General features: G+C 43.0%; 2 protein-coding genes across 2 annotated transcripts in view; one reads left to right on the top strand and one right to left on the bottom strand.

Annotated features, from left to right (window-relative positions):
- LOC138964292 (queuosine 5'-phosphate N-glycosylase/hydrolase-like) overlaps window positions 1–20,352 on the top strand; it is a 114,711-nt gene that overhangs the window by 38,723 nt on the left and 55,636 nt on the right. The window lies entirely within an intron of this gene.
- Window positions 10,446–11,390, bottom strand: LOC138965537 (paraneoplastic antigen Ma3 homolog). Its single transcript, XM_070337719.1, has one exon. It carries the CDS (start codon window positions 11,388–11,390, stop codon window positions 10,446–10,448), a length of 945 nt encoding a protein of 314 aa, XP_070193820.1.

The following is a 20,352-nucleotide window of genomic DNA, read 5'->3' as shown; positions in this document are numbered from 1 at the left end:
TGAGATGTGGTGTCACTGTGTGTGTGTGTGTGTGTGTGTGTGTGTGTGTGTGTGTGTGTGTGCGTGTGTGTGGACATGTGTGGGTGGGTGTGTGTGTGTGTGTGTGTGTGTGTGCATTAAATTACATATTCCTACTCCGAATCACATGTAGCATTGACACAATCGGAGATGCTAGGTTCTGTACAGGCTAACCGTCTAAGGGAAGCAACCCCAACCACAAAAGTGTAAACGTAGCCATGGTAATGCCCATACACCCGGGGAGTTACCTCCCCTCGTGCATGCCACGTCACCACTGCTACTGAACACGTGGTTCATATCATTCGACCTTACAGCTTTCGAGGGAGCAGGTTGTTGTATTTTTTGGGCTCCCCTGTGGCTGCGCTGTTTGGTGTTGTTTTGACACCCACCGGCCACGTTACCGTCTATCTTGCCTCCTGCTTCGTAGTTGGTGAGCTCTTTCCATTTTGGTCATTATTTTGACAGGAAATTTGTTGTAGTTGCTGATTTTCGTCCGTGTTTGGACCTGTGATATTTCAGTGACTACTGTTGGCCGCCATTTTTGTTGTCAGCATGAGTTGACAGATTTTTGTGGCTAGGCCATGTATTTTGGAGGTAAACGTAATTTTACCTTCTTACTTGCTTTCTGCTTTGTTTAGTTGGTAAGCTTGTTCCTTCTTGTCTTTAGTTTGACAGGAATTTACCTATAGTTGCTGACTTTTTGTCCGTTTGGACTCCTAAATGCGTTTCAGTAACTTATCTTGTGGCCTCCACTTTCGGTTGCTCAGCTTTCCTGACAGCTTATTTATGTGGCTAGGCCTATGTTATGGTGAGGTTCTCCTTACTTTACCTGCGTTTTTGCCTTCTGCTTTGTTAGTTGGTAAGCCATTTCATATTTCGTCATTTCTTTGACAGGAATTTTTGTTATTGCTTAATTTTCGTCCGTTTTGGACTTCTAAATTTTGTCCAGTAACTTATCGCTTGGCCGCCATTTTGTGTATCAGCGTCGCTGACAGTGGTTTACTTGGCTAGGCTTTAGCAGGTATCTACCAGTCTGTAGGACTGGTCGTGGTTTCGGATTTAACATGTTTTTTATGTTTTGTTCGTTACTCTTTCTGCCTCGAACAAACACTTTGTGGGGCAGTCATATACTGTTGTACGTCCTGTTTCTTCTCCTCGCCTTCTCTGCCGTTAGCAGATCAGGTGTTGCAGGTGTCTGCGTTATCTTTGTGAAGAAATGGTCGCGTGCCAAGCCTGCGTCTTCCGTTGGTCCCGCTGTCTGTGGGCGACGTCACCTTGTTGGCTTCTTTGACGCTTCCGGCCGAGACGTTGTCTAGGGCGGATGTTTTGCTTCTTCGTCTTCTACCGCTGTGGTTGGCGATTCAAGTAAGTCGAGCTGGTCCACAGGCCCTCGTGAGGCCGTCGGACAGTCCCTGCTGGGACACAGCTCTTTTCGGCGGGTTCACGACCCGCAAACCCCTGTTCAGTCGCACCCTGGCTTCACTGAAGACCATTGTGTGGCTGAGCAATGGCGGCAGTTGGTTCCGGCTACTTCTCCGACGTACGCACCCGCTGGGGTCGTTTCCGGAGTTGTCTAGCCGTTTCCGACTGCTGCGCTTCCGGCACTCGCCGGAAGCATAGGTCCCCCGATGTACGCACCCGCTGTGGTCGTTTCCGGGGTTGACCAGGTCCCCCGATGTGCGCACCCGCTGTGGTCGTTTCCGGGGTTGACCGGACGTTGCCCCCCGGGCATTCGTCCTCTGTTCAGTCGCACCCTGGCTTCCTCGAAGACCATTGTGTGGCGGAGCAGTGGCGGTAGCCGTTTCCGGCGCTGCGCTTCCGGCACTCGCTGGAAGCATAGGTCCTCTGACGTACGCACCCGCTGTGGTCGTTTCCGGGGTTGACCGGACGTTGCCCCCCGGGCATTCGTCCTCTGTTCAGTCACACCCTGGCTTCCTCGAAGACCATTGTGTGGCGGAGCAATGGCGGTAGCCGTTTCTGGCGCTGCGCTTCCGGCACTCGCTGGAAGCATAGGTCCTCTGACGTACGCACCCGCTGTGGTCGTTTCCGGGGTTGACCGGACGTTGCCTTTAGGGCATTCGGGCTTCCGGCCTCCGTCCTCGCATTCGGCGCTTCCGCTTTTCGCGGTCTCGTCTGGTGCTTTCCGGCTCCGCCCGGATTTACTGCTCCTTTCGCTTCCACTTCCTCCCGGATGTCGGTAGCTGAGGAGCAACGCCAGCCCTTCGGGCAGGTGTTGTCTTAGCCCTGGCCGATGTAGTCAGCGTTTCAACCTTCGGTTGTCGCGTCGACTGCCGTTCCGGTTCCGGCGGCTGCAGACTTGCCGTCTTCTCTCTCTTAGCCTGGTCAAGGCATGAGTTAGGACGACGTCGGGGGGGGACGGATTTCCGGTTTCCGGTTATGCCGTTTCACCGGCCTTCCACCAGTACGTGGACTTCGGTTTTTTCGCCGGTTGTGTCGGACATTCAGTCTGTCGTCAGCGATTCCACACGTGCTGGTTATCGGGAAAAAGGCTTAACGCTGTCCTCTTAGCTGCGGCAGAGGTCACGTCGAAGTTTTTCCCGGACGGGGCTTCGGCCTCCTACACTTCCTGTCTGGAAGCATAGGTTCTCCATCACAAGCGCACGTAGTGGCTTGTCTGGGGTTGATCGAGGACTGGCCTACGGGCGTTCGGGTTCCGGCCCCAGTCCTCTTCTGTTCTGTCTCACTCTTGTTCCGTCGTGGGCATTTGTGTTTCACAAGTGCGGCAGCCGTTGTCGGCGTGGTGTTTCCGGTTTTACTGGAAGCATAAGTCCTCCATTTCAAGTACACGTTGCGGTTTTGACTGGAGTTGACAGAGGACTGGCCTACGGGCGTTTGGGCTTCCGGCCTCAGTCTACTCTATGCAACTTTCGCTTCCGTTTTTTGCGGTTTTGTCTGCTGCATTTCCGGCTCTGTTCGGATACACTTCTCCTCTTCCTGACACTCCTTCGGAGGTTGGTGGGTGAGGAACAGCGGCTGGCCTACGGGCATTTAGGCTTTCAGCCTCAGCCGGGGCAGTCTTCACTTTACCTGTTGGGTGTTGAGTTTACTGCCTATTCAGTTCGGGTGGCCCTGGACGTTTCCCCTATTCACGACCGTCATTAGGGGGATGAGTCAGGTCTTTTTCCGGTTGGATGGTTTTCCGGTTTCCGGTCATCTCATTCATCAGTTTACCACCAGCAACTGTGACTTCGGTTTGCGTTCGTAGCTGAGCTGTTCTGGTTTTCAGTCTTTGGTCAGCAATCGAACACGTTCTGGATTTCCGTCGAAGCTCGGAGCTTCGGCTCAGGATTTCCCGTTGGGTGCATCGACATTGGTGGCTTCCTTGTTGGTTGACTTTGTTGTCGATGTCGGACTTCCGTTCCGTGAAGATAGGATGTTTTCCTACTTCCGGTTCCTTAGTCACCTTTTGTAGGTACCACGGTTTGCAGGTTTTGGCTAGGCCATCTCCTCCCGAAAGTGGTATCTCTAGTGTTGTGGTTCTGCCGCTGTTTCTACTATGGTTCAGTTCCGGAACATGCTCAGCCTTGGCTGGCTTCGGCTACACGGGCTTCACCTTTTGTTCCTTCTTGCTTATTCAGCCTTTGGAACTTGCCTCCTTTCTCTACTCTGTTGGCCAGCCCTTGCTAGGGTGAGCATGGAGCAGATGAGGCTGCCCTTCCTTCACTACGCTCGTACGGCGGGTGTCGGAGGGACTCGTTTCTTTCGCATTCTCAGTTCCCTGAACAGTCAAAGAGAGTCGCTTAAACTTTGCCTGCAGTAGAGATTCAGTCGAGTAGAGATCAGCAGGTCTCTGACTGCTTTACAAGGGTTGAAGGAAGGTAAGGCTAGCATACTCAGAAACATGCTTAGCAGAAGCATGCTCATTCCTCTGGTTAAGCTAAGCTGGCAGCCTATAGGCAGCCTTGGCTGGGCAACAGCCATTCCACGTTGCGGCGATGGTGGTTGTTGCCTTCCCGTTTCTTGTGGCTTCGGACTTCGTCTTTTCTTTCCTTTGTTCTCTCTTTTAAAGAGATTGGATAGGACGATTTTCGTTTGGGTGGGGTTCTCTGGATTCAGGTTACCCCTGTTTGGCCACAAACGTTTGGACTTTGGTCCTTGTTGTCTTTCATCGAGTCGGACTCTGTCTTTCTCTAGTGATCAGACGCGTTCTGGTGTTTCGTCCAAACTTAAGGTACGCTTGAGTTGGCCTCGGAGGTAACATTCAGATTTTCCTGAGGGGGCATTGTCTTGGACAATGGATGTTTGAGGAGTAGTTCTTTGTGGCTTTCCTCCTCTCTCTCAGGTTTTGGCTACTCTTCTCCTTCGGGCAGAGGTTTAGCTAAGGTTTGGTTCCTGTGACTTCAGTCTTGGGCCTTTCCTCTCTTCTTCCTCATCTTGGCATGAGGCGAGTCAGGATGACGTCCGTTGGGTCGGGTTTCCTTACAGTCGCCCGGCTTCTAAAGGCAACTTTGTCTAGGGCGGTTGTCCGTTTTTCTCCGTGTTGGACTCTGTCTTCAGACAGGGACAGACGCGCTCTGGGTTTTTGGCCAAACTCAGGTAGGCTCTTGATTTGGCTAGGAAGTTAACTGCCTGGTTTTTCCCTGAGAACTCTGGTTTCGGGAGTTTTATGGCTGGCTGGCTTTACGGTTTACGTTTACCAGTCTTGGTTTTCTGCTTTCGGTTTTTGATTCACTCTCGATTACCTCCAAGCAGACTGTTTTGGGAACATTCTGGCTTTTAGCCATTTGTTTATGGTTGCCAGTCACATCGGTTTTTGACCACCGTGGGTCCTCACTTCCGGTAGCTTATGCTCAGTCGTAAGTGACTGCTGTCGGGTGCTACCTCTCTCCCTGCGTTCGCAGGGACTGGTAGGGGATAACTGGCGACCTTCTATTTGTGAGTTTTCTCTTCGAGTTGGACTCTGGTACTTAGTGCTTGGATGTCTCTCTCTCGCTCTTTCGTGGGGATTGGTCACTCTTATTTTGAGCTGACTTCTTTCTCACAAGCCTGTTGGGCTTTACTACATCCCAAGGTTTGCAGACTTTGGCATGGTTGTCTTAAGGTCACCGCGGGGGTTCGTCCTTCTCAGTTGAGGGGACAACCTTACGCACGGATCTTCTCAGGACATTAGCATTTCCTTCCAAAAAAGGGGGGGGGGGAGCTTGTCTTTCCCTTGGCTCGCCAGGGTTATTAATCCAAGGCTTGGGTCTATTCCTGTGCTGTTTTTTACGGCTAGGAGATTGGAAGAAGTGCTGAGCATAGCTTTCTGGATCTCTGAGGTTGTCTCTTACGCTTTTTGCCTGAGATACTTCTCGGCTGTCAATCAGGACTTTCCTCGGTTCCCTCACTGCCTGTTGGCAGTGGGCCAGCCCTGCCAAGGGCTTTTTGAGTGGGTTAGATTTTCTTTCCCACTGGGACCGCCCTGATTCTTTGGCAGCGGTCCAGGTTTTTGGCAAGGTTTTTTGAGTGAGTTAGATTTTTCTTTCCCACCGCCTTGTTGTTGCAATCTGCTACATGTGATTCGGAGTAGGAATATGTAATTTAATCGAAAATTTTATTGTAAATTTTCATTTAATAAATATACCTACCCGAATCACATAGTATATTCCCTCCCGCCAACCCCGCTTTTGATTTGGAGAATTTATTCTTTAGGTCGAATGATATGAACCACGTGTTCAGTAGCAGTGGTGACGTGGCATGCACGAGGGGAGGTAACTCCCCGGGTGTATGGGCATTACCATGGCTACGTTTACACTTTTGTGGTTGGGGTTGCTTCCCTTAGACGGTTAGCCTGTACAGAACCTAGCATCTCCGATTGTGTCAATGCTACATGTGATTCGGGTAGGTATATTTATTAAATGAAAATTTACAATAAAATTTTCGATTTTGGATGTGTTGGTGCTTCTGTTTGAAACTCTTTCAAAAGGGACATGTCCAAAATTAACAGAAATGTGTTTCATGTAAGAAAAATGTTCACTTCCCGTCTTTGCTTTGTTGTTGAGTTGAATACTCCACTGCGAATTATTTAAACATCAAATATGTTACACACATTCAAAGATAACACACACACACACAATCAAAATTTAAGAACTTCATTAACATCAACACACATACATGTATTAAGTGTAACCAACTCGGGTGAGTTCATTGCTACATTGAAGGGTGGGATCATGTGTGCGCCTTTCATCCGCAAGTGGCAAACTACAAGTCTGTTGTTTCTTTTCTTTGTTTTATTTTCTCGATGTAAACAATAAAGTAGAACTCTAATTTCAATCCAAAAACTCTGATTCTATATTCCAACCCTAAAAAACTCTAAAAGAAAACTCTGACTACAACTCTGACCAGAACTGAATCCTGTAACACACAAATATCACAACACCATTATCTATGTGTTACCTCAATGTTTGCTGGTCTAAACAAACAAAACAATACACTTCTTGATGTTTCATGTATGTGGTTTGTGTATGCATGTGTGTTGATATGTGTGTGCGGGTGTGTACGGTTTCATGACAAAAAATATGTTTCCAACATCAAAACACACTGTGAATTACTTCTTCAAGTACTTATTCTACTTGCAAAACTTTATAAAACCTTAAATGTTATAACCTAAAATCCTAACTTCAACTTCAATTCCAACCAACAAAAATTATTCTATCATCAATACGTACATGACCCTTTCAATCAATCATGTTTCCTGTTTCCTTATAAAGATTAAAATGTAAAACTAGCTGCTTCTTCTCAAAATCATACTCTCATACTAAATACTAACGTACTTTTACGTCATTAACAGTACTGAATACAACTGAAGAGCAGTGGCTGGACAATCTCGTATCCATAGCAACGTACAATACTGTGAACAATGTTTTTGTGAGCAGGTTTCTTTCTAAAATCACAAGTCTCCCTGCCATAATGCAGCCTTGAGTATCTTGAATACTAGAAATACTACATGTGCATAATTACAGTCTAGTCCTTACGCGCGATTACCATTTTCTTCAAGAAAATGTGAGGTCTAGATTCACCATAATTCACAACAATGAGATCATTAAAACTCACTAAAAGAATTCTACCCTTTTTCAAGGAAAGATTATTTTCTCTTAAGACATCATCTCATGTCAAAAATGCAACAACTTCTGTTCTATCACTATCAGATCTAGTATAGAACCAGCAATGCTCTTCACTTGTCCACAGCATCAATCATATACTGAAAGCATTTAACAACTACAGCAACTTACTGCGACACGGACGACTACTTCCGGTAGTGACGTCATACACATGTTCAGTGCTAATTCGTTTTGAATTTAGATTTAAATCAAAATCCAATTTCTATGTTTTCCACAAATAACAGAATGTCCAACATACAAATTATGCTGACAATTCTAAGTATTCTACAAAATCATTCAAGTGCTTTGAAACATGTAGATCTATGCCTATTCAAAACTTAGCATACCGGTGCAAAAAATGGTTGCATGGCTGCACTCAAAAAATAATAAGTTTCTAGAATACTCTGTCATTTTCCACACCCAAACGATTATAAACACTTGAACTAATCATCAATAAAATGTTTTACATACCTGCTACAAGCAGGACTCCACAATCATTGATACAACAATGATGTTTCAGGGACACCAAAATTTCCCCTGCCTGTCACCTTTTCCCAGTTAAAAGTAGTGCAACCGTACCGGCAAGATGATTTTCACATATCAATACGCCGCACCAAAGTTCCAAATAATTCTGAGTGCTTCTGCAATAATTTTTGACTGAACAAAATATCCTTTTAGCTCAAATATAATTATCAACTCTTATCAAATTTAATGCAAACTTTTAACAAATACAAAAGGATGGGATTTCTGCAATCAATTTACAGCTTGGTGTACTTATCTTCAAAAAAGGAGGTAGTAAACTTTTCAAAGTGGATCCCCTCGAGCTCACCTGATATTCAAACATGGTTCAAGGGAAATAATTTACTGTAGCACAAAACACTATTAGTTCAAACAAGTACAGAATAAAACATCTGAACAGTGGAAGGGAGACAACAACTGTAGTGCTATTTCACACAGTACTACACTTACCCTGGGAAAAAATAAAAAATGTTTCCTTTTAATTTATTAAATTAAAAGGGCAAAAACATTTTTCATCACCAACTTAATTTCTCCACTGATAAAATAACCTATATTAAAGGTTGGCATCGCTTTAACCAAAACGCACAAAACTAAACAGGTATACAATATATCCTGATTCTACTTCCGATCATATCCGACAAACTATTGTCTCAAGAACTTTTGCTATTCCCTCCTTCACTGTTGTTGGTTTCGGCCAAGAGGTGACAGCTGCAACTTTGTCCGGATCGGGACGTATGACTCCCTCTGAAATGACATAGCCTAAATGTTTCACTTCAGTAGCCCCAAAAATGCATTTGTCTGGATCAAGCTTCAACCGAAACTTTCGCAACCTCTCTAAAACTTTCACCGTCCGATCTTCCAACTCCTGCAAAGTGGCAGCATGAATCAGAATATCATCCAGAAAAATTATGAGTTCCGCCAAGTTCATGTCGCTGAAACAACAATCCATAATGCGCTGAAATGTCATTGGAGCATTCACAAGACCAAATGGTAATCTCTCAAACTCATACAAGCCGAACGGGGTGGTAAATGCCGATATTTTCTTTGCACGCTCCGTCAGAGGTACTTGGTAGTACGCCTTCGAAAGATCCAGACTTGAGAAGAACTTTGCTCCCGTGAGAGTTCGAAACAAGTCCTCAATCTTTGGAAGCGCATAGCTGTCTCTGACGGTACGAGCATTTACCTTTCGGTAATCAACGCACATTCGTAGCGAACCGTTCCGCTTCCTGACCAAGACTATTGGTGAAGCGAAAGGGCTCGTCGAAGGTCTGATGATGTTTGCATCTAACAACTGTTGGATATGCTGCCGAACTTCTTCCAGGTCCTGGGGAGGTATGGGTCGGGGTCTTTGTCTAGTTACGGCACCTGGAATGAGTTCGATATCATGTTCAACTTCAGCTTTATCAAGATCAAAATCTTTTTGGTTGAACACATCTGCAAAGGTCAACAATCGTTTTGTGAAATTCTCTTTCCACACAAGATCAACATCACATCCAAACTGTAATCGTGAAACAAGTTCTGAAATGTCAGCTTTCATTCCTGAGGAGTCACGACTTTCATCACACCACACACGCTCACCACTCTGAGTGTCATTCTGCACCTCACACTGACTGTTCAAATCTTGCAACACACTAGACAGTGCATACTCAGCTTGGATAGCAAACAAATCTGCAATAATCTGCTTTCTTTTCACCGTGATAGGTGAATCGGTGTTATTCACCAGAGTTACCCTCAACCTAGGTAAAGTGTTCACAGCCGTCTTACCACTCAGTACATGCAACCCTTCAGGTAACGTCTCTATCGTTGGTTCCTGTATGAGCACAGAGTCCCTATTCAGTTCAAGACCGTGGCGTACAATACCTCGTACATCAATGACCGAATGAGGTTGTACAACTACATCACTACCCACTAGTCGAACTGGACACAGTCTCCCATTTGCTGACGTCATTGATTCTTTGTATGCAAACGCTGCTTCACACCGAATTGGTATAGTCTTGAGCCACGACCACCCTGCTTGTTGTCCACAATGTTTCTGAAGTACACGCATGGTGTTAGTTCCAACAATGACGGGAACTCTCGTAGAGATTCGAGTATCTGGACAAACAAGGGCTAAAGTCTCAACTTCCTTGTCTGTCCCGCTCACCTCTCGGTGGAGCTGCACGGTTGTCTGAACGACTCCAAGGTAACTCACGTTTTGATCACCTGCTCCTGTAATGTCTAGTACAGCGTCAATCTGCTGCAAAGGTACATCTCTGAGGTACTGTCTGTAGAAGGACTCAGAGATGATAGTCACCTGTGACCCACTATCGACTAAACAAGTTGTCTCCGCACCGTTGACGCGAACTCTGGACTCACAGCATGGACCAATCAAGGCCTCAAGTGTGTGGCCTAGTTTTGTACCACCAGTCAATTGAAATTCAGCCAGCACGTCATGGTTTGAAATCGACACAGTCCTTGTTGCAGACAAATTCTTGACACGCACTTGTACTCGGAGTCCAGCTTCTGCAGATCGCGACACAATCTCCGCAGACACTACCTCAACATCAGGGGGTAGCCACTCTGAAGAGCGAGCAATGACAGAAATCTGGTCACCTGGCACGTCATGAAGAATTCCGCTCAACTCTACAGTCTCCATGGGAGGAATCGCCAAGACCATGTTTATGTTCAATCTGACAGGATGAAGTTCTAGGAGTTTCTTTTCATACACCTCTGCCGCTGTCGTTAGTATACGCTGATGAGAGCTGGTGTCAGACATCGAGGCAGTAGAATCGTTGTGGACCAACACTCGCCCCTTTGCGATGGTCCCCTTCAGTTTAAAGGGAGTTCTGGGAGTCCCTTTCTTCTCCGCCACTCGTTCTCTTGTCTTCGCCTATCTTGTTCTTTCTGCACAACAAGGCGTGCATTAGCGGGCTTAGTACAGTCCCGATAGAAATGTCCATTTTCACCACATTTGTAGCAATAAATCTTTCTTCTGCCCTGCTGTTGTGGAGCCTCCGTCCGCTCCTGCGTGAAGTCAGGAGGTGGTGATGGCGCTGCGTGCGCCCCAACCTGAGCCTTTTGTTTTCCTGCCTCAAGTCCCTCAATTTGACGCACATAACGATACAAGTCGGAGAACGCAGGTTTTGTGTCGCCCGGCATCCCGAACTTGTTCCTCAACTCTAGTGCAAACAAAGAGTCGATCAATCCCTTGGAGAAAGCATAGTAGAGACGTCTCTGGTATTCTTCATTGGAAAAACCTGCAGTCTTCTGAACTTCTTTCATCTTTGTAGACAGAGTCATGAGGAAATCTGCCTTTGTCTGAGTTTTCATCATTCTTGACTGGCACAGTTCCAGATACATCTCTTCAGCTGACTTCAGTTCTCCAAACAGCTTATCGAGGTCCTTGATCAGGTCATCCACAGTTGCATAGTTTTTTCCTCTCACATGTTCATGCGCTGCCCCCTTCAGACTTCTTTTCAGTAGGCCCACTTTGTCTATGACCAAAACGTCATCATTGACTTCAGATGCTTGACGTTTCCATGCTTCGAAGGAAGTTTCCTGTGTTGATGTGGCTGGTAAGCCAGTGAAAACCTTCAGCTTGGGTAGTGACGGAGGTGGTTGCACTTGTACGTTCACCTCTCGCTCTGTGTCCATTCTCCCAGACAGATGTTTGAGTTCACTCTCATAATGAGACTGTAATTCCTGGAGTTGTCGCTGGAGTTCGGCGATTACCCTGTCGTGGTCACCAGAGGTAGTAGTTCCTCCGGTCGCCATGATGAATCACTTGTGATGGACTGCGATATCCCCTCGGGTATGTTGCCTGGTCTTCCGTCTGGCAATATTCTGTCTGGTCAGAGTTGATCCCTATACTGCACTTAGTTATCCTACTGACGACACACTTTAGTCCCTTATTGGGCGCCAGAATTTCAATGTAACCAACTCGGGTGAGTTCATTGCTACATTGAAGGGTGGGATCAAGTGTGCGCCTTTCATCCGCAAGTGGCAAACTACAAGTCTGTTGTTTCTTTTCTTTGTTTTATTTTCTCGATGTAAACAATAAAGTAGAACTCTAATTTCAATCCAAAAACTCTGATTCTATATTCCAACCCTAAAAAACTCTAAAAGAAAACTCTGACTACAACTCTGACCAGAACTGAATCCTGTAACACACAAATATCACAACACCATTATCTATGTGTTACCTCAATGTTTGCTGGTCTAAACAAACAAAACAATACACTTCTTGATGTTTCATGTATGTGGTTTGTGTATGCATGTGTGTTGATATGTGTGTGCGGGTGTGTACGGTTTCATGACAAAAAATATGTTTCCAACATCAAAACACACTGTGAATTACTTCTTCAAGTACTTATTCTACTTGCAAAACTTTATAAAACCTTAAATGTTATAACCTAAAATCCTAACTTCAACTTCAATTCCAACCAACAAAAATTATTCTATCATCAATACGTACATGACCCTTTCAATCAATCATGTTTCCTGTTTCCTTATAAAGATTAAAATGTAAAACTAGCTGCTTCTTCTCAAAATCATACTCTCATACTAAATACTAACGTACTTTTACGTCATTAACAGTACTGAATACAACTGAAGAGCAGTGGCTGGACAATCTCGTATCCATAGCAACGTACAATACTGTGAACAATGTTTTTGTGAGCAGGTTTCTTTCTAAAATCACAAGTCTCCCTGCCATAATGCAGCCTTGAGTATCTTGAATACTAGAAATACTACATGTGCATAATTACAGTCTAGTCCTTACGCGCGATTACCATTTTCTTCAAGAAAATGTGAGGTCTAGATTCACCATAATTCACAACAATGAGATCATTAAAACTCACTAAAAGAATTCTACCCTTTTTCAAGGAAAGATTATTTTCTCTTAAGACATCATCTCATGTCAAAAATACAACAACTTCTGTTCTATCACTATCAGATCTAGTATAGAACCAGCAATGCTCTTCACTTGTCCACAGCATCAATCATATACTGAAAGCATTTAAGGCTGGAGTTCACACCTGAGGCCATATTTCAAAGTGGTTAGGCAGTTTTAAAGGTTTGTTTTTATGTTAGTTCAGTGTTTTGTTTATCAGAAAAAAACAAAATGAATAGAGCTTGTCGCGCAAAATTTTGAGATAGCGACTGAAGTTTGAGCATAGGTATGAGATTTTTTCACGCAAACCCTACTGAAGAAATTGTGATATTGTATTGTGAATATGTTAACAAAAAAACAATCGGATGATCAGAAACTGAAGAAGAGAAATAGGAAATCAAAATAGAACATCAAACATAGTGATTTTACAGGTGAATTTGGAAAAAAAACCTTATGTATCCATTTTTGAAGCCCAATTTGAAGCATGGAACACAGTCAAACATAAATTAAAAGTGTTAAAGTGGTTACAGTGTTCAGAAATAGTGTTAAATAACAAGTTGAGTTATCCCTCTTCACAAATTTTAAGAGAAATACACCTCTTGTCGCGCAAAATTTTGAACTGTGATGCTTTTACTACCCCCACCCCCTACTCATTTTTCAGAAAAGAGTGCATATTATCTTCCAAATAGACAAGCAAGGTAGTCAGATGATCAAAACTTCAGAACAAAAATAGGGAAGCAAAATAGAACATGCAACATAGTGATTTAACTGGTGAATTCAGAAAAAAAAACACTTTTTTACTCATTTTATTAGCTGAATTTAAAGCTTGGAAGACAGAAATAAATAAATTAAAAGTGCAAAACTGGTTACAGTGTTCAGAAATAGTGTTAGATACCAAGTTGAGTTATCCCTCTTCATCACAGTTAAAAGAAACGCACCTCTTGTCGCGCAAAATCTTGAACTGTGATGCTTTTACTACCCCTACCCCCTACCCATTCTTCAGAAAAGAGTGCATATTATCTTCCAAATAGAAAGGCAAGGTAATCAGATGATCAAAAACTTCAGAACAGAAATAGGGAAGCAAAAAAGAACACCCAACAGAGTGATTTAGCTGTTGAATTCAGAAAAAACCCACTTGTTTACTCATTTTATAAGCTGAATTTAAAGCTTGGATGACAGAAAAAAATAAATTAAAAGTGGTTACAGTGTTCAGAAATAGTGTTAGATACCAAGTTGAGTTATCCCTCTTCATCACAGTTAAAAGAAACGCACCTCTTGTCGTGCAAAATCTTGAACTGTGATGCTTTTACTAACCCTACCCCCTACCCATTTTTCAGAAAAGAGTGCATATTATCTTCCAAATAGAAAGGCAAGGTAATCAGATGATCAAAAACTTCAGAACAGAAATAGGGAAGCAAAAAAGAACACCCAACAGAGTTATTTAACTGTTGAATTCAGAAAAAACACACTTGTTTACTCATTTTGTAAGCTGAATTCAAAACTTGGATGACAGAAAAAAATAAATTAAAAGTGCTAAAGTGGTTACAGTGTTCAGAAATAGTGTTAGATACCAAGTTTAGTTATCCCTCTTCATCACAGTTAAAAGAAACACACCTCTTGTCGCGCAAAATCTTGAACTGTGATGCTTTTACTTCCCCCACCCCCTACCCATTTTTCAGAAAAGAGTGCATATTGTCTTCCAAATAGAAAAGCAAGGTAGTCAGTTGATCAAAAACTTCAGAACAGAAATAGGGAAGCAAAATAGAACATCCAACATAGTAATTTAACTGTTGAATTCAGAAAAAAACCACTTTTTTACTCATTTTATTAGCTGAATTTAAAGCTTGGAAGACAGAAAAAAAAATTAAAAGTGCTAATGTGGTTACAGTGTTCAGAAATAGTGTTAGATACCAAGTTCAGTTATCCCTCTTCATCACAGTTAAAAGAAACACACCTCTTGTCGCGCACAATCTTGAACTGTGATCCTTTTACCACCCCTGCCCCCTACCCATTTGAACACAAAAGAGTGTATATTCTCTTCCAATTAGAAAAATAAGTAATTTGCAACTGGACATTTTTAAAATACATATTTTCTGTCAGTACAAGGATTGCTTAGTCCATTAAAAACAAACAGACTAGGATTTAGCGCACCCATTTTAAGAAAAAGTTAACATGATAATTGATAAATATATATATATATATATATATCAGACTTTTTTTTATGCAATTACTACTGAAGATTCCAGACCAGGTAAAACAATAATTTTATATTCTTTGTCACATTTTTTACTTTTTTTTTTTTTATAAATTTATCTATAGCGAGTCTTGTCTCGTTGTGTCATTTAGTTATTTTGAAGAATTCTATCCTGGCAAAAAAAATTAAAAATCCCTACCTACCTACCCTATTTTGTTTACCCATGTTATTAGAAACAGACAATTTATTTTTTATTGGCCTAAAGATCTTGAAACATTTGTTTTAATAGAGAAATAACAAGTACAGCCCTTAGCTGTGTCACTCGAATTTCTTTGTCAGGCTGAAACTTAGCTGTTGCGTTGAAGTCTGCTGTGTGTGTGTGTCTGGGTCCAAAGCAACTTTCACATTATCATCTACACATTCTCATCTACACACTCACGTTACTCACACAATTATACAATTCTACCCACAGAGGCGTTCGGGGATGGGGGTCTCGCACTCGGGCGAATCACACCACAAAATACAAAGTATAACGTACACAGATTTTTCTATTGAACCAAAAGGCAAATTAAATCATGAATAAATCAATCGAGCAAAACTTCCACACAATGACACATTCACTCTCGGTTCACACTGCGCTCTGGGCATGCACACTTGGCAGCACGTATAATACGTTCCGACGCCGTTTGTCTTCCTGCAAGTCCAGCACAGGCACACGATTGTCCAAGAATCACAATAATCCTCGTGAATGTCACAGTAGGCATAGTAAGGTTACGTAGAAAAGTCCAAAAGGGTGCGTTAATGGTGGTAATCCGGCACACACACACACACACACACACACACACACACACACTGACACTGACACACACACACACACACACACACACTCCGGTTTGGTAAGTTACCTGATAAATAATGTAGCCTGTAGATTTAACGGGGAGACTGATCAGACAGGAAGAGTAATACTTTCACATTTCCGATGTTCAGCGATAAACTTGTTTTCTTCGAGAGTTCGATCTTCGTGCGATTCTGGCGCGTTGTCACCAAGAACGTTAAAAAAACACAGGATATCATCATGATGCCTCTCTACAAAAACCAGGTCTAGGAACTCTTCATCTAAAGTCAGTCAGTATTAACCTCCTCAACACAATCCTCATCTTGCCCCATAGTGATTTCTGCCGCCAAAGAACATGTGGTTCTCAACTCAAAAGACCGATTTGTCGTCTTCCGGCATTGCGAAATTCAGATCTACCCCAACTTCGTGCGTTGATCTGAGCAATAAAATGTAGATGCGATAATCTGCAAACATCTCTTCAACACAATCTGCATCTTGTCCCATCGTGATTTCTGTCGGCAAAGAACATGTGGTTCTCAACTCACAAGACCAATTTGTCATCTTCCAGTGTGAAATTCTGATCTGCCCCAAGTACGTGCAATAAAATGTAGAAGCGATAATCTGAAAAAAATCTGTTCGCGTGAACGCTGCCACGTTATTGTCATCAGTCCAATGTCTTTTATCCTGAGCAGGGACGAACACACTTTTTCATCAGCAGTTTGTTATGTTTATCCGCAGACTGCTTTCCATTACTTGTCTGTTTTAGATTGACTCGTATGGTTCTTCAGCCAGGCAAGAAGTGCTTGTTTACAGTGACACGTTCTCACGCACGACATGTCGTAAATGCAAGTTCTAACGATTGTTTTGTATTGCACTGATAGAGAATGTCGATAGTTGTAAACTTCTGATATTTCCTAATGTTTATTTCATTATTTTGCATACGGATATGGCTAATAAGTGGATAATCTGTTACGACACGAAACGCGTTCTAAATCCGGGAAGGGAGGCTACTCCAGCGTACTGTCAGGTGTGTTCTAATACCTTAACAACTACAGCAACTTACTGCGACACGGACGACTACTTCCGGTAGTGACGTCATACACATGTTCAGTGCTAATTCGTTTTGAATTTAGATTTAAATCAAAATCCAATTTCTATGTTTTCCACAAATAACAGAATGTCCAACATACAAATTATGCTGACAATTCTAAGTATTCTACAAAATCATTCAAGTGCTTTGAAACATGTAGATCTATGCCTATTCAAAACTTAGCATACCGGTGCAAAAAATGGTTGCATGGCTGCACTCAAAAAATAATAAGTTTCTAGAATACTCTGTCATTTTCCACACCCAAACGATTATAAACACTTGAACTAATCATCAATAAAATGTTTTACATACCTGCTACAAGCAGGACTCCACAATCATTGATACAACAATGATGTTTCAGGGACACCAAAATTTCCCCTGCCTGTCACCTTTTCCCAGTTAAAAGTAGTGCAACCGTACCGGCAAGATGATTTTCACATATCAATACGCCGCACCAAAGTTCCAAATAATTCTGAGTGCTTCTGCAATAATTTTTGACTGAACAAAATATCCTTTTAGCTCAAATATAATTATCAACTCTTATCAAATTTAATGCAAACTTTTAACAAATACAAAAGGATGGGATTTCTGCAATCAATTTACAGCTTGGTGTACTTATCTTCAAAAAAGGAGGTAGTAAACTTTTCAAAGTGGATCCCCTCGAGCTCACCTGATATTCAAACATGGTTCAAGGGAAATAATTTACTGTAGCACAAAACACTATTAGTTCAAACAAGTACAGAATAAAACATCTGAACAGTGGAAGGGAGACAACAACTGTAGTGCTATTTCACACAGTACTACATAAGCATACTTTATAAATGTCACTTTTTAGAGGATTAAAATTTGACACAACGCACAGCCTGAAATTGTAGGTGGTGGACGAATTTCCCTGACAAAAAACATGCTTGGGGGAAATTCGCCCACACCAACAGGGAAACTTCGCACATTCCAAACATACATTAAAAAACAGCTGAAAAAACTACAACAGCTGGTTGATGTATTTCTGAAAACAAGCTGACGCATTTTAGTTTGCATACTGATTTCAACTACAATGGGCTTAACAAAAAAAGGTAAAGTTTATTGTTCCCCGACCAAATTTTTTCTCCCCTTAAATGACCAGAGAACTTGTTGCCCTCCACAAAATGAAAATAAAAATACTGAAAAAGAAGGAATTAATTGAAAACGACAAAACCCGATCTTGCAGACTGTTGACTCCAGAGAGCTAAGATTTGATAAAAATAAAACAAAAACCTATTGGGTTCAAGCTAGCGCCCACTCAGCACCAACCGGGAGGTTGGTTGGTGCTGGCCGGGTTGACACCCCCTCCACCCGCATTACTGGCACTTTCTGCAGCTTCCCTCGAGGGCTCAATAAGTCGCCAGCCTTTCTATTAAGTTTAATTAATTAAGATCTTCGTGATTTCCGCGCTCCGCCACGGAAGCTAGCTTCCGTGTGAAGAATTGCCCCTCATTGTCACTGTCATAATCGTCCGAAGACATCAGGGTTGAGACGAGACATGCGCCGATTCTCTCCTTTTTTGCTGTGCACCAGGACTTCGCAGCTAATGCCCTTTGCCTTCTCAGCAATTTCTGCACATAAATAAAAGACATTAAAAAAAAAAAAATTTTGTGGGGGAAAAAAGGCATAATGTAATTCACCAGCTGGACAGAGCAACACAAGTCACCATCTTCAGCCTGCAAAAAGGACACTGCCATCTCCTCTCCCATAATGTAGAAACTGAAAATCTCAGACAGAACGCCAGTGTAACACAGGCATACAAACGGCCCACCCATATCCTGCAGTCCTACCCCTCCTTCAAAGCCCTGAGACACCAGACGTGGCCCAGTCCATTGGAGCCCCACGAGAAGCTGTGGGGATCGGCAACGTAGCTGCAGCAAACTGCGGACTTCGCCTGAAAGATTGATTTGACCATTTAGCATGGCTGTCTCGGAACGCAGAAGCAGAAGATAGCAATAAGAATAACTCTCATATACATACATTGTTATTTTAAAGTCAACCATAGCGGTTTTCTGTTTACAGCATGGATGACTTCATTCTCGCAAGTTGGTTCATGTATAAAGTCGCATACACATGCCGTGCCACCCCCCCCCCCCCCCCCCACACACACACAAATACACAAAGAGATAGTTTCATATGAGAAACTCGATTCCTATTGTAAAGTTGAGATTCTTGTTCACTGAAGGTACATATACACATAGCTGATTGGTATATCACTGAGCCGCTTATATTTGAGGGTTTTTACAAGGTCGACCCATTGAATGGACAATCTTCTGTTAGTTTCACCTCATCATTTAGTGCTTTTATTATTTCCTGTTTGCGCTAATAATATGAGAATTTGCTCCTAATGCATACCTCATTGGTAATGCGTTGCTCTGCAAAAGACTAAGCCTGCGTTGCGACCACCACACTGCGCATTTGTGGAGCTACAAAACATGTATAACTATTTCTTAGATATCTGTTTTCAACTGCACGGAGCTTTGGAGAGATTCAATTACTGTTCTTGTCATTTTTCTTGCATGTTTTAAATAGAGATATCGCAGCTATTTGCATGGCGCGAATGTCGTGTAGCATGACGGTGTAAACATGTACTGCGATTCCGTGAAACATGTTTGCAAATAAAGGCAAATTTTAATGGCAATTTTGATGTTTTTTCAACGCATGAATGGTAACTCAAGTCAGTGTAGAATGATATAAAATTATCATTTTTTTATCTTTTACAACACTGGTGAAGTGGCCTAGCGGTTCAGACATCGGCACCGACATTTCGAGGCCCCGAGGCCTTCGAGTTCGAATCCCTGCCAAGTCGTTTATTTTTTCTGCTCGATCCTTCTTGACAAATATGCTCAGCTCTGAGAGAGCAAACCGGATGTTACCACTGCAAAATTCAAGCGTTGACTGAAGCTCTCAAGGTCATACATGCCGTATAGGTGGGGTTTCGGGTAGCGTTTGCTCTACAGAATTCTGTACATGATTTTATCCCTATTTTTCAACCTCGTAGCCCCGGAAAGTCATAAATAGACCACAGCTTTAACGTAGCGAAAACGTCCAAAACACAGACAACAAAAAAATGACTCGATGCCCGTGTTTTGCACTCCGCTAAAATCTCAGGGTTTTTATTGCGTTATGATATACTGACGGCAGTTGTTCTAACTTGATATGAATCGCAGGGGCGGACGAGGGGGGGGGGGGGTTTCTGGGGTTTCCGGAACCCCCCCAGCCAAAAAATAAAAATATTTTTATAGTGCATTTCTTTATTTTACCTTGAGTTTCAATTTTTGGGGTATTAATCAGTGACAAAATCTGCTGCCTGAAACTGGTAATGATCATCCTCAGAATGCACCAGATTGCACCATTTTGCATCCTTTTTTTCAACATTTTCCGGGGGGGGGGGGGCATGCCCCCGGACCCCCCTAGCAAGCTAGGCGGTGCTTTGCGCCGTCGGCTTGGCGCTTCGCGCCTTCACACCCATATCTTCACAATATACTTTTGGAAACCCCCCCCCCCCCCCCCCATAAAATGAACTGATCCGCCCCTGAATCGCACAGGTATAATGCCACAAAATTCAGATGTTTCATGTTATATGCCACGTTAGTATGTCTCTGGTTCTAGTGCCAAAACGTGACTTTTCGCCCAGTGTATAGAACAGCAGAAAAACAACCCTCAGTCACGCTCGACCATGATAACCCTTATAGTACGAGTTGA

This window comes from Littorina saxatilis, linkage group LG4 (genome assembly GCF_037325665.1).
Source record: "Littorina saxatilis isolate snail1 linkage group LG4, US_GU_Lsax_2.0, whole genome shotgun sequence".
NCBI lineage: Eukaryota > Metazoa > Mollusca > Gastropoda > Littorinimorpha > Littorinidae > Littorina > Littorina saxatilis.
This window is presented reverse-complemented; position numbering and strand designations above follow the sequence as displayed.

Excerpts from the sequence above, each read along its gene's own strand:
- LOC138965537 (XM_070337719.1), bottom strand. The coding sequence starts at position 11,390 with ATGGCGACCGGAGGAACTACTACCTCTGGTGACCACGACAGGGTAATC.